Here is a 14,233-nt window from a genome sequence, read left to right as displayed (position 1 = left end):
GAAAAAATACAGCAAAAAAAAAAATCTTAAAAAAACATAATAAAAATAAGTAACTTACAAAAAAAAATTATTTGACGACTTACCCTTTAAGGGTTTAACCATAAACCTAACGTGAGTAACAAAGTCAAGTAATCGGCGCTCTGCGTGCCTTTTGGGATGCAAATGCCTGAATTGCATCATCCAAGTCTAATTTATAGGCAAGTTCATGTTCGATTGAAATCGTAGCTAATCCAACAAGCCGTTCCTGCGGCGGGGTTGAGCGCAGGTACGTTTTAACAAGTTCCAACTTTGAGAAACTGCGGTCACCACTGGCAACAGTCACCGGTAGTGAAAGAAGAATTCTGAGAGCGATACAAGTGTTGGGAAACATGGTGGACATCTTGCTCCGGCAGATGTACCCCAGGACGCTCTTTGGAGTGTAGCAGTTTGCGGGAACGTATCTGGAGAGCGATTTCAGCTCGTAACACAGGTCAGCTCCATCAATGTCACGCAGGTGGTCGTGCGACAGCCGTTTTTCGAGATGATCACACTGCTCTCGAAGGTTTTCTTGGGTCAGATCCTTGATTTGTTGTAAATTATACAGTACCCCAAACGCGTTGCGGTGTTCTGTCAATTGCAAGATGCGATCTTGAACAGTCTGCACGGCGGAATCAAGAATCCGGGTAAAGAACCCGACTTTGAATAATTGTTTCGGATCTCTTATCGGTTCATCTTGCGATTCACAATCAAAGCGTCTCTTTCTGCGACGCGTTTTACCTTCTTCCGCAGGTGGAAAGTCTCCTTCTATTTCCAATGCTGCTGCCAGGCCCTGTGCTTCTCGGATAATATTTTCCAATTGCTCATCTGAACAGTAGCGTTGCAGAAATAATTTACAGGTCTCTAATTGTTTCATTGCCCCCGAAATATCCAAGTCGATCTCCTGAAGTTTTTTACTTGCGATGTTAATTTCAAATAAAATGTCGTACCACGTAACAAGTCCGCACAAAAATGTGAAGTTGCAGATGTTCTTCCGGATGCCCCTAATCTCCGCAACGGTTTTTGAAAGAGCAGCCCCTTGTAGAGTGCTGTCCTCCATAACATCTGTAAGGGCGTCATCTATCTTTGAGATTTGGTTGCGGATAGCCCTCACCGCCTCTACGCGGCTCTCCCATCTGGTGGTACTTAATGAAAGGGATTCGTGTGAAGCGCCAAGGTTATATTGAAGAATAGCCCACCGGTGAGCGGAAACCGAAAAAAAAACATAAAGGCTTTGAATTATGTTGAAAAACTCCACCGCTTCCACACAGGCCGATGCTGCATCACTGACCACAAGGTTTAAGGGGTGCGAGTTGCAAGGCACATAGAAGGCCCGCGGGTTTATATGCCGCACACCAGCTTGTACCCCGTTAATTCTACCCTTCATGTCGGAGCCGTTGTCGTAACCTTGCCCTCGCATGTCCTTAATATCAATACCATTTTCTTGAAGGCTTTGTAAGAGTACTTTGGTCATGCCCGATCCTGCGGAGTCATCGATTTCGAGGAACCCTAAAAAGTGTTCCTTTATTTTCACCTCCGGTGGTTCATTTCCGTAGCTTTCCTTGACGGTAACAAAACGTACCGTCAGAGTCATTTGCTCCTTATGACTTCTATCAGGCGTGCAGTCCAGGATTACAGAATAGTATTTGGCGGCATTTAACTGTTCGAGAATTTTCCGCTTGATTTGCGTCGCTAATAATTGGACAATCTCATTTTGAGTGCCGCTTCCCAGGTAGTGAGTGTGAACGCTATGGTTGGTTATCCGCTTGAGGTGTTTGTCAAGAACCGCATCAAACTCGGCCATCGCCTCCACAAACTTGAGAAAGTTGCCGTTGTTCGCTTCATAAAGCTTTTGAGACCTCCCGCCAAACGCAACGTTTTGAACCGCCATTGTTCTGATCAGAACAATCAACCTTTTTAGGACATTTTGCCAATGCTGAGTTTCCGATGCAATAAGTTCTTTCTTTGTATCCTCAATGGTTACATTCAGCCTTAGTCTAGTCTCCAAGTCCTTCCATTTGAGGAAAGCTCGCTCATGGTATTCCGTCTTTTCATGACTAGCCAAATTACGAGAAAGATTTTTCCAAACACTTGTCCCGGTCGTGCACAGCCCAGATTCGTCTGATCCATGATGAAACAATTTGCAGCACAAGCAATATACAGAATTGTTGGTGGTGGAGTACATCAGCCATTGCCTCTCTGACATCTCCCGGTTAGGCAACTCTCTGCGATAATGTTTCCGGTCAAAGCTTCGATTGCGTTTGTCCTTTGGAAACGTGAAGGACATAATCTGCTGCGGACCATTCAAAATAAGGAATTCTCTTAACTTCTTGCTTTTTTTTGGCCACAAACCAGGATCGTGAAGAAGTGAATTGCTGAATTCGGAGGCGGCTTCAGACGGCGTTTGCCGCCACTCTGTCACCTCATCGTCGCTATTTTCTTCAACTTTGATTTCCGTTTTTAATGTTAGTGTTGAAACGGTCCTTTGTGGGACTTCCACATATCTTTTTGCTGCAGTAACTAGCACTTTGCGGCGCGCGGCTGTGGTGATGTGTAGTTCAGGTGCATACGAAACCGGCGAAGATGGAGATGAAGGTCTGGACAATTCTTCAGTTACTGCCGGACTGCTAGAAGAAAAACTACAACTTGCTGCAACATCAGGACCAAGGCCTTCATACTCGTTTTGGCCTTCAGAGGATTCGTGCAAGAACTTCCGAATCGCTCCTTTCTGTATTATAAGAGCGGCCTTCTTGGCTTCCCTCAGCTTCCTGTACGCTGCTCCAGAAAGTCGTTTCCGTACATCAGACATTATTCAATTTCCAGGTATGCGCAATTTTCTAGGGAAAGAAACAGTAAAGACTTGATATAGATTATGTCTTTTACAATATATATATAAAAAAAAGAATACATATAAACTTATTGTACGAGAGCACTGGCAGGGGACTGGGTCACAAACTAATGCTTGCCTGCTAAGACTGGAGCCTGGTGGTCTCTCTTGGCTGACACTCAAGACAGGCTAAACTAATCCACAGCGGAGCCTAGGCCTGCCTGGAGCTGGAGGAGAAGTAAAAGAAAACCGTTACACGGGCGGGAGGGCGAGGAAAAGAAGCTTTGACCATACGCTTCCTTGTGACCTCGATGTCCTCAAGTGACCTGGCGGGGAAGAAAAGACAGCGAGACTGCCGCCCCCCTTGGTAACTAAGTGTGCTGTGCCAATCAGTGCAAATAGCACGGCTGCGCTGCACTGCCCTGTATCTCTCCTCGGCAGCGTGACGCTCTGCAATTACATTCAAGCCAGCCCAGGACGGTACGCACATAGCCCTGCCTCGAAGCGGCACATCCTGGGCTGGTTTCTTTGCTATACCTGCTGTATTGTTGTGGTCTGCCTGTGCTGGCTCGATGCCAGTGGTGGATAAATATGATCTTAGGCCCTCGGCTGTACACAAGTTATGGGCCCACATCCCACATGTAAGTATCACCTGCATGTCAAAGTACATCACATGCCACTCTGCAGACTGTCTCTTACCTGATCATCTGCTGCCACTCACACTTCCCCACAGCCCCCACCACTGTAATGTACATAGATTGTAAGACCAACATTACAAATAATACCTCCATACTGCTACTGAATAATACCCCATACTGTTACTGAATAATACCCCCATACTGTTACTGAATAATACCCCCATACTGTTACTGAATAATACCCCCATACTGTTACTGAATAATACCCCCATACTGTTACTGAATAATACCTGCATACTGTTACTGAATAATACCCCCATACTGTTACTGAATAATACCTCCATACTGCTACTGAATAATACCCCATACTGTTACTGAATAATACCCCCATACTGTTACTGAATAATACCCCCATACTGTTACTGAATAATACCCCCATACTGTTACTGAATAATACCCCCATACTGTTACTGAATAATACCTGCATACTGTTACTGAATAATACCTCCATACTGTTACTGAATAATACCCCCATACTGTGACTGAATAATACCCCATACTGTTACTGAATAATACCTCCATACTGTTACTGAATAATACCCCCATACTGTTACTGAATAATACCCCCATACTGTTACTGAATAATACATTTATACTGTTACTGAATAATACCCGCATACTGTTACTGAATAATACCCGCATACAGTTACTGAATAATACCCCCATACTGTTACTGAATAATACATTTATACTGTTACTGAATAATACCCCCATACTGTTACTGAATAATACCCCCATACTGTTACTGAATAATACCTCCATACTGTTACTGAATAATATCCCCATACTGTTACTGAATAATACCCCCATACTGTTACTGAATAATACCCCCATACTGTTACTGAATAATACCCCCATACTGTTACTGAATAATACCCCCATACTGTTACTGAATAATACCCCCATACTGTTACTGAATAATACCCCCATACTGTTACTGAATAATACCCCCATACTGTTACTGAATAATACCCCCATACTGTTACTGAATAATACCCGCATACAGTTACTGAATAATACCCCCATACTGTTACTGAATAATACATTTATACTGTTACTGAATAATACCCCCATACTGTTACTGAATAATACCCCCATACTGTTACTGAATAATACCTCCATACTGTTACTGAATAATATCCCCATACTGTTACTGAATAATACCCGCATACAGTTACTGAATAATACCCCCATACTGTTACTGAATAATACATTTATACTGTTACTGAATAATACCCCCATACTGTTACTGAATAATACCCCCATACTGTTACTGAATAATACCTCCATACTGTTACTGAATAATATCCCCATACTGTTACTGAATAATACCCCCATACTGTTACTGAATAATACCCCCATACTGTTACTGAATAATACCCCCATACTGTTACTGAATAATACCCCCATACTGTTACTGAATAATACCCCCATACTGTTACTGAATAATACCCCCATACTGTTACTGAATAATACCCCCATACTGTTACTGAATAATACCCCCATACTGTTACTGAATAATACCCCCATACTGTTACTGAATAATACCCCCATACTGTTACTGAATAATACCCCCATACTGTTACTGAATAATACCCGCATACTGTTACTGAATAATACCCGCATACTGTTACTGAATAATACCCGCATACAGTTACTGAATAATACCCCCATACTGTTACTGAATAATACATTTATACTGTTACTGAATAATACCCCCATACTGTTACTGAATAATACCCCCATACTGTTACTGAATAATACCTCCATACTGTTACTGAATAATATCCCCATACTGTTACTGAATAATACCCCCATACTGTTACTGAATAATACCCCCATACTGTTACTGAATAATACCCCCATACTGTTACTGAATAATACCCCCATACTGTTACTGAATAATACCCCCATACTGTTACTGAATAATACCCCCATACTGTTACTGAATAATACCCCCATACTGTTACTGAATAATACCCCCATACTGTTACTGAATAATACCCCCCATACTGTTACTGAATAATACATTTATACTGTTACTGAATAATACCCCCATACTGTTACTGAATAATACCCCCATACTGTTACTGAATAATACCCCCATACTGTTACTGAATAATACCCCCATACTGTTACTGAATAATACCTCCATACTGTTACTGAATAATACCTCCATACTGTGACTGAATAATACCCCATACTGTTACTGAATAATACATTTATACTGTTACTGAATAATACCCCCATACTGTTACTGAAGAATACCCCCATACTGTTACTGAATAATACCTCCATACTGTTACTGAATAATACCTCCATACTGTTACTGAATAATACCCCCATACTGTTACTGAATAATACCCCCATACTGTTACTGAATAATACCCCCATACTGTTACTGAATAATACCCCCCATACTGTGACTGAATAATACCCCCATACTGTTACTGAATAATACCCCCATACTGTTACTGAATAATACCCCTCATACTGTGACTGAATAATACCCCATACTGTTACTGAATAATACCTGCATACTGTTACTGAATAATACCCCCATACTGTTACTGAATAATACCCCCATACTGTTACTGAATAATACCCCCATACTGTTACTGAATAATACCCCCCATACTGTGACTGAATAATACCCCCATACTGTTACTGAATAATACCTCCATACTGTTACTGAATAATACCTCCATACTGTTACTGAATAATACCCCCATACTGTTACTGAATAATACCTCCATACTGTTACTGAATAATACCCCCATACTGTTACTGAATAATACCTCCATACTGTTACTGAATAATACCTCCATACTGTTACTGAATAATACCCCTCATACTGTGACTGAATAATACCCCATACTGTTACTGAATAATACCTCCATACTGTGACTGAATAATACCCCCATACTGTTACTGAATAATACCCCCCATACTGTGACTGAATAATACCCCCATACTGTTACTGAATAATACCTCCATACTGTTACTGAATAATACCTCCATACTGTTACTGAATAATACCCCATACTGTTACTGAATAATACCTCCATACTGTTACTGAATAATACCCCCATACTGTTACTGAATAATACCCCCATACTGTTACTGAATAATACCTGCATACTGTTACTGAATAATATCCGCATACTGTTACTGAATAATACCCCCATACTGTGCCCCACACAGTAAGTGCTACTTTTGTTCCCCTACACAGTGTTAGTGTCCCCTTTATCCCTTACCCAGTGATAGCCACTTTTAGAGCACCCACCCAGTACTAATACCCCCTTTATGTCCCCAAAGAAATAATGTCTCCACTCAGTAGTAATGCAGCTTTTTATGCCCCCATTCAGTACTAATGCCACTGACACTCAGTAATAATACCCCCACTCAGTAAAAATGCCTGCTATATGCCCACACAATAAGGATGTCCGCTTTTGTATGCCCCCTTTTTATTACCTAATAGACTTATGACCGATCTTTTGTAGGCCTCAGGCCTAAACCAGGCTGTGGCCTACAAGAGCAAACGGCAGAGCATAGAGCCAATGGCCAGGGGTTGGCTGGCAAATTTTAGTCTGGGGGCAAGCGCACAGCACTGGCCCAATAGTAGCGGCCCATTCTGGTGGCACTGGGCAATTGGCTAGATTGCCCCCCTAACGCCCCTGCGGAAGAACTCCGCTACCTGTCATCGGAAAAATCATCCGCAGGAGGAAAAATATTTATTGATGGCGGAGTACAAGAAAGCCTCACCTGGGAATTAGACTTTCTTGTACTTCGCCACGGGGAAACATTTTTCCCTCTGGCGGATGACTTTTCAGTTGATAAGTAGCAGAGTGTTCGTGTGCGCGCATAGCTCCGATGCCATGGAACACAAGAAGAATACACATTCTTCTTCTCCTCCTCCTCCTCTTCTGTTGCGTGTTGAAGAAAAACCGGAGGCAAACTGATACTAGAGCGGATCCCATAGTTTTCTATGGGATCTGTTCTGGCATGGAGGACATCAGTTGTGGCGCCGGACCTCCCTGGGAGCCGGATCTAAAAACGTTACTTGCAGCGTTTCTGGTTCGGGCTCCCAGGGAGGTCCGGCGCCATATCCTTTCTATTTTAATGGTGGCCAGGTGAAGCCGCATCCACCTTCCGGCAGCACCAGTCGAGAAGGAGGATGTGAGCTAGGAGCGGAATCAACGGTCATAGCATTGCCGGGATTCCGCTCCAGCTGGAGGCCCTGACGACTACCCTCCCACCCAGGGACGGCCTTAGGGGTGTGCGACCTGTGCCATTGCGCATCAGCCCAGCAGGTGGAAGGGGGCGCTGCGCTGGCTCCCTTCCCCTGCTTGTTTCAGAAGCGCCCAGGCCCGACTACTCAGTCGCCTTTCCGCCCGGCCTCTTCTTCACTCAGTGGCGTCACTGCCGCTGTAGCAGCCATAGCGGCTGCTAGTGGCGACACCGGGCATGAGGTCGCCCTTCAGGACGACACCCCCCCCCCCATGGCCGGCGGTGCCGCTAGCATCCGCTGCTAGAGTGGTAGCGACGTCACTATAGCAGAGCAGGGAGGTATCTCCCTGCTCTGCTATCTACTAGCGCCACTGTAGCTCCCTGAAGGAGCGGAATCTCCGTATGGCTGGGAATTCCGCTCCTGGAGGTGCTCCGCTTGATGTCTCTGTCTATATATATGGACAGTGACATCAGGGGCAACTCCTAAAGCGGAATCCCCACCCACAGCGTTGCCGACTCGGTGACCGGGGATTCCACTCCAAGATAAGCCAGTGATGTCACTGTCCATAAATGGACACAGACGACAGGGGATTCTCCTGGAGTGGAATCCCCGGTCACAGGGTCGGCAACGCTGTATATGGGGATTCCGCTTTAGGAGTTGCCCCTGATGTCACTGTCCATATATGGACAGAGACATCAAGAAGCAGAGCACCTCCAGGAGCGGAATCCCCAGCCAAAGGGGGATTCGTTCATTCAGGGAGCTACAGTGGCGCGCTATCTACAGGAAGGGTGTGCTATCTACATGGGGGCTGTGTGGCGCAACTTTCAAGGAGACTATGGGCTGTGCGGCGCCACCTACAAGGGGGGGGGGCACTATCAACCGAGGGCAATGCGGTATTTACAGGGGGTGTGGCACTATCTACAGAGGGAACTGTGGCATTATCCTCAGGGGGCATGGCACTATATACAGGGGGTTGTGTGGCACTATATACAGAGGGCACTGCAGCATCATATACAGGGGGTGGGTGGCACTGTATACAGTAGGGATGCACGACGCATCGAAACTTCGATACGGTTTCGATACTGTGCATCCCCAAACGGTTCGATAGCGTTATTGCATGACTATTACACAACCGCAGCCCCGCTCTATAACAGCGGAGATCAGAGAAACCTCTCCTCTCCGCCGCTATTACCGTGAATGCTGCGATCACAGCGGACTGCAGAATTCAGGGGAAAATGAGAAGGGGGGGATGCCCATTGGATCGAGTCACAGGGAATTACTGTGACGGGATTGGGGGACATACCATATATGGGCAAATAGCCCAAGGTCCATTGAAGGACCCCAGGGCTATCCTACCATATTTCCTGTTAGGGCACACTTAGGTATGTCCTAACAACTGCCTGTGTACTATCAGTATATAGATATATGCCTGTGTGCTATCAGTATATAGATATATGCCTGTGTACTATCCGTATATAGATATATGCCCGTGTACTATCCGTATATAGATATATGCCCGTGTACTATCCGTATATAGATATATGCCCGTGTACTATCAGTATATAGATATATGCCTGTGTACTATCAGTATATAGATATATGCCCGTGTACTATCAGTATATAGATATATGCCCGTGTACTATCAGTATATAGATATATGCCCGTGTACTATCAGTATATAGATATATGCCTGTGTGCTATCAGTATATAGATATATGCCTGTGTACTATCCGTATATAGATATATGCCCGTGTACTATCCGTATATAGATATATGCCCGTGTACTATCCGTATATAGATATATGCCCGTGTACTATCAGTATATAGATATATGCCTGTGTACTATCAGTATATAGATATATGCCCGTGTACTATCAGTATATAGATATATGCCCGTGTACTATCAGTATATAGATATATGCCCGTGTACTATCAGTATATAGATATATGCCTGTGTGCTATCAGTATATAGATATATGCCTGTGTACTATCCGTATATAGATATATGCCCGTGTACTATCCGTATATAGATATATGCCCGTGTACTATCAGTATATAGATATATGCCCGTGTACTATCAGTATATAGATATATGCCCGTGTACTATCAGTATATAGATATATGCCCGTGTACTATCAGTATATAGATATATGCACATGTACTATCAGTATATAGATATATGCCCGTGTACTATCAGTATATAGATATATGCCCGTGTACTATCCGTATATAGATATATGCCCGTGTACTATCAGTATATAGATATATGCACATGTACTATCAGTATATAGATATATGCCCATGTACTATCAGTATATAGATATATGCCCGTGTACTATCAGTATATAGATATATGCACATGTACTATCAGTATATAGATCTATGCCCGTGTACTATCAGTATATAGATGTATGCCTGTGTACTATCAGTATATAGATGTATGCCTGTGTGCTATCAGTATATAGATGTATGCCCGTGTGCTATCAGTATATAGATGTAGCTGCGATCACAGCGGACTGCAGAATTCAGGGGAAAATAAGATGGGGGGGATGCCCATTGGATCGAGTCACAGGGAATTCCTGTGACGGGATTGGGGGACATACCATATATGGGCAAATAGCCCAGGGTCCATTGAAGGACCCCAGGGCTGTCCTACCATATTTCCTGTTAGGGCACACTTAGGTATGTCCTAACAACTGCCTGTGTACTATCAGTATATAGATATATGCCCGTGTACTATCAGTATATAGATATATGCCCGTGTACTATCAGTATATAGATATATGCCGGTGTACTATCAGTATATAGATCTATGCCAGTTCATTCAAGTTTAAAAAATAAAAATACACATACACCTTTTTTACAATTAACATTAAAATAAGTCTCAACACATAAAATACACACATTCAGTATTACCTGCACAACTATTTTTTTGCATCATTTATGACGTGTACGCTGTAAAAAAATAAAATAAAAACATCCCTAGTGGCCGGGGCCACATTTTCAGAGCCTAAACTAACATCTTGTGGACAATGGTGGTAAAAACTGACGACTGATGGTTTTGTAGTAAAATCGTGAAACAGCCGGATGGTAACGGATACATTTTTGTCTTAGTTTTTGCATTAGTTGTAATCACTTGAGACCAAAAAAAAAAAACCCTGATGCTGATACAACCGCTATATGTGAACGCACCCAAAGTGGCGCTCAGTTTTGAATACAGTCACCGCTCACCTCTCTCGTCACTTCCCGCAGATCTCCTCCTCTCTGGCGGCGCGTGCTGCGTCAGGGACGAGTGTTCCTACAGATATGTCCCCTCCCCCCCGCTCCGGTCCGACCGTGGCTCAAAAATGCCACCCCGGTTTCCGGCTGTCGCCTCGTCTAATGGCAGATGCGGCGCTATAGAACTAAAGATCCTCCGGTAAATCCTCTGCAGCTCAATGTAGACATAACCCCGCTCTCTGCCTCACATCACCATAAACCACGCCCACCTTCCGATGCGGGATACCATGCTTCGCGTAGGGGCGGGGTCTCTACTTCACGTCAGCCAATGAGCTCAGAGCTGGCGTTCCAGTCTTCAGATGGCGGGCTATTCGTGTGAAGGTTACCATGGTACCGTGAAACCGGGGAGCGGGAAATGGAGCGGGATAACGATGTTATTTACCGTAATTGGGTTTTGCTGAGCAGCTGTCGGACGTGACAGTGGCAGCTGTGTGAGTTCTGGGACATGACAGTGTGAGCTCTGGTCTCGCCTCACTTGTCACATACGTTTGCTGCTTTACGGTAGTCGTTGAAGAGGCGCCATTTTTAATTTCTGAGGTAAAAATGTAGAAATATATCAGTACATGACATAGTGCGCTGAAAACCGGCGAAAGTTGTGGCGACTGAATGCAACTTGTCGGAAGTTGTATTTTATTATGTTTTATCTATCCACAAAATAGCATAAAAAATACAAGTAAAAGGAAAAATTGTAAAAACAATACCCCGTACATACGAAGTCGGAAGGAGCATGCCGCTGTTTTTTTCGTATTAAATCCAACACACATAAACTGTACGACATCTGCGGAGGAACCGTATAAACCGCGTGCAGCTCTCTGTACAAAACCGGGCCGTCATTTGGGCGTGTGAATGATGCCTAAGCCCCCTGCGCGCGCCGTAGCCGTAATCCTGGTCCGTAATCACAGCCGGCGGTGATCGATCAACCGCATTTGCGGACCGAGGTCCCATAATGGGAGCACAGTCCTAAAAGCAAAAAATAGGACATGTGAAGTTAACTTCACTCTGCGGGTCAATATACGATGACTGGGATACCACATTTTTATCGTTTTTTTTAATGTTTTACTACTTTTACAAAAAAATGAATAGTTAAAAATAAAATGTTGGTGTCGCCTTCTTCTGAGAGCCAGAACTTTTACTTTTCCGTCACTTTTTATTCCATTTTTTTTTTTGTGGGAAATGAGGTGAACAAAAAAAACAGCGAATCTGGTGTTTTCATAGATTTTTTATTTACGGCGTTCACCGTGCGGGTTAAATAATGTTATATTGTAATAGTTTGGACATTTACGGACGCAGCGGTGCCACTTATGTTCATTGTTTTTCAAGAAACTTTTAATAGTTTATTTTGTATATATATAAAAAAAAACTTTGTTTAACAGTTTTTTTTATCATTAGTCCTTTTAGGCCTAGGGGACTAGAAGCAGGGATCGCTTGCTGCATTTATGTATTGTGCCTTTTACCGGTTCCTATTATGCCTTTATTAGTCCCCCAGGTTACCACGACAACCATCGATACCCTGCGATCACATGCCGGGGGCTGTAAGAGTGGGACTGCTGTTAAATATTGAACAACATGATACAGTACAGAACAGCAGTTCCGCGGGGAGGCAAGGACCTCCAGCATCATAGTGTGTCTCTGATGGCAGGAGTCCCGTTCACCTGTACCGTGGTTGGGCCAGGACATCCAGTCGACACTTGGACCGTTTTTCGGTCGTGTACAAGAGCACCAAGGAAGGGTACACTAGGACGGGACTGAGTTGCAGTACCAGGCATTGCACCCTGCGAAGTGTGCAATAATTGGGTGCCCAGGTCTTCAGGCATTGCACCCTGTGTGACCGCAGAGCCAGACTTGGAGCCCCTTTAAAGAGGCTCTGTCACCAGATTATCAAACCCCTATCTCCTATTGAATGTGATCGGCGCTGTAATGTAGAGAACAGCAAAGTTTTTGTTTTTGAAAAACAATCATTTTTGCCCAAGTTATGAGCTATTTTATATTTATGCAAATGAGCTTTTCAATGGACAACTGGGCTTGTTTTCTCATTTTACCAACTGGGCGTGTATTGTGTTTTTACTAGCTGGGCGTTGTGAATAGAAGTGTATGACGCTGACGAATCAGCATCATACACTTCTCATCGTTCCCACCCAGCTTCTTTCACAGCAGACACACAGCGTGACGTCACCCACAGGTCCTTCAACCTTGTCGTCGGACAAAGAAGATACATCGGCTCCAGGCGTCCAAAAGGTTAATATGCTCGTCTCTAGGGAGTTTACTATACTTACCTGCACACGGTGATGCTGCTGCAAATTCAACTGTACCCTCTGACGCCTGGAGCCGATGTGTCTTCTCTCTTCCGACGCCAAGGTTGAAGGACCTGTGGGTGACGTCACGCTGTGTCTGCAGTGAAAGAAGCTGGGTGGGAACGATGAGAAGTGTATGATGCTGATTTGTCAGCGTCATACACTTCTATTCACAACGCCCAGTTGGTAAAAACACAATACACGCCCAGTTGGTAAAACGAGAAAACACGCCCAGTTGTCCATTGAAAAGCTAATTTGCATAAATATAAAATTGCTCATAACTTGGCCAAAAATGATCGTTTTTCAAAAACAAAAACTTTGCTGTTCTCTACATTGCAGCGCCGATCACATGCAATAGGAGATAGGGATTTGATAATCTGGTGACAGAGCCCGGGCTCAGTTCACTTGTAGTTTTTTAGGCACGTCAGAGGAATACTCCAACGTAGCATCCCATGCGCCCAGCGTATGCCAAGGGAGTGTTCTTTGGGCATACGCTGGGCTGGTACGTGTCTGCATATATTTTTTTCGCTGTATAGAAAGGCGCGGTCTGCAGTGGGGCACAGTAAATAAACGTATACTGTGCGGTATACAACGTTCTTTACAAGGGGCGACGTATCCCATAATGTATGGATTGTAGTTACTTGGTGATCTTCTCGGTTTCTTTTCTTTTAGGTCTTGTTTTGGGCTTGAAGCGATTGCAGAATGTCTCAGATCCAGCACTTGGTTACGTTACAGAGTCCAAATGGAGGCCTGTCCAAATCTAAAGCCCGTATCATATACCGGAACACGCAGGTCTATATCTGCAATGGCACCAGGTTCGTGTATGTCTTCAGCACGGAGAAGAGGCAAATGACGGTGAGACGCTTTATATTCTGTTTATATTCAGAACTAT

General features: G+C 44.0%; 2 protein-coding genes across 4 annotated transcripts in view; one reads left to right on the top strand and one right to left on the bottom strand.

Moving 5' to 3' along the window:
- Window positions 1-11,257, bottom strand: LOC142666391 (zinc finger MYM-type protein 1-like). The gene is made up of 2 exons (XM_075846421.1): window positions 11,003-11,257; window positions 1-2,852 (listed from the first exon to the last, which is right to left on the bottom strand). Exon 2 carries the CDS (start codon window positions 2,822-2,824, stop codon window positions 125-127), a length of 2,700 nt encoding a protein of 899 aa, XP_075702536.1. The 5' UTR covers window positions 2,825-2,852; window positions 11,003-11,257; the 3' UTR covers window positions 1-124.
- The window catches only part of FAAP100 (FA core complex associated protein 100), a 41,690-nt gene continuing 38,516 nt past the window's right edge, over window positions 11,060-14,233 (top strand). For 2 of the 3 annotated variants that reach the window (XR_012851676.1, XM_075846422.1), the window contains exons 1-2: window positions 11,061-11,587; window positions 14,014-14,196. Coding sequence is in view for 2 of the 3 variants with exons in the window: in XM_075846422.1 (XP_075702537.1) it covers window positions 14,044-14,196 (153 nt within the window). In the remaining variant the exon portion in view is untranslated. Of the gene's footprint in view, window positions 11,588-14,013; window positions 14,197-14,233 lie in introns of all 3 variants that reach the window. The other variant, XM_075846423.1, reaches the window with a different exon arrangement.

The sequence above is a fragment of the Rhinoderma darwinii genome, chromosome 13 (assembly GCF_050947455.1).
Source record: "Rhinoderma darwinii isolate aRhiDar2 chromosome 13, aRhiDar2.hap1, whole genome shotgun sequence".
In the NCBI taxonomy this organism is placed as follows: domain Eukaryota; kingdom Metazoa; phylum Chordata; class Amphibia; order Anura; family Rhinodermatidae; genus Rhinoderma; species Rhinoderma darwinii.
The sequence above is the reverse complement of the archived record's forward strand: the minus strand, read 5'-3'. Positions and strand labels throughout refer to the sequence as shown.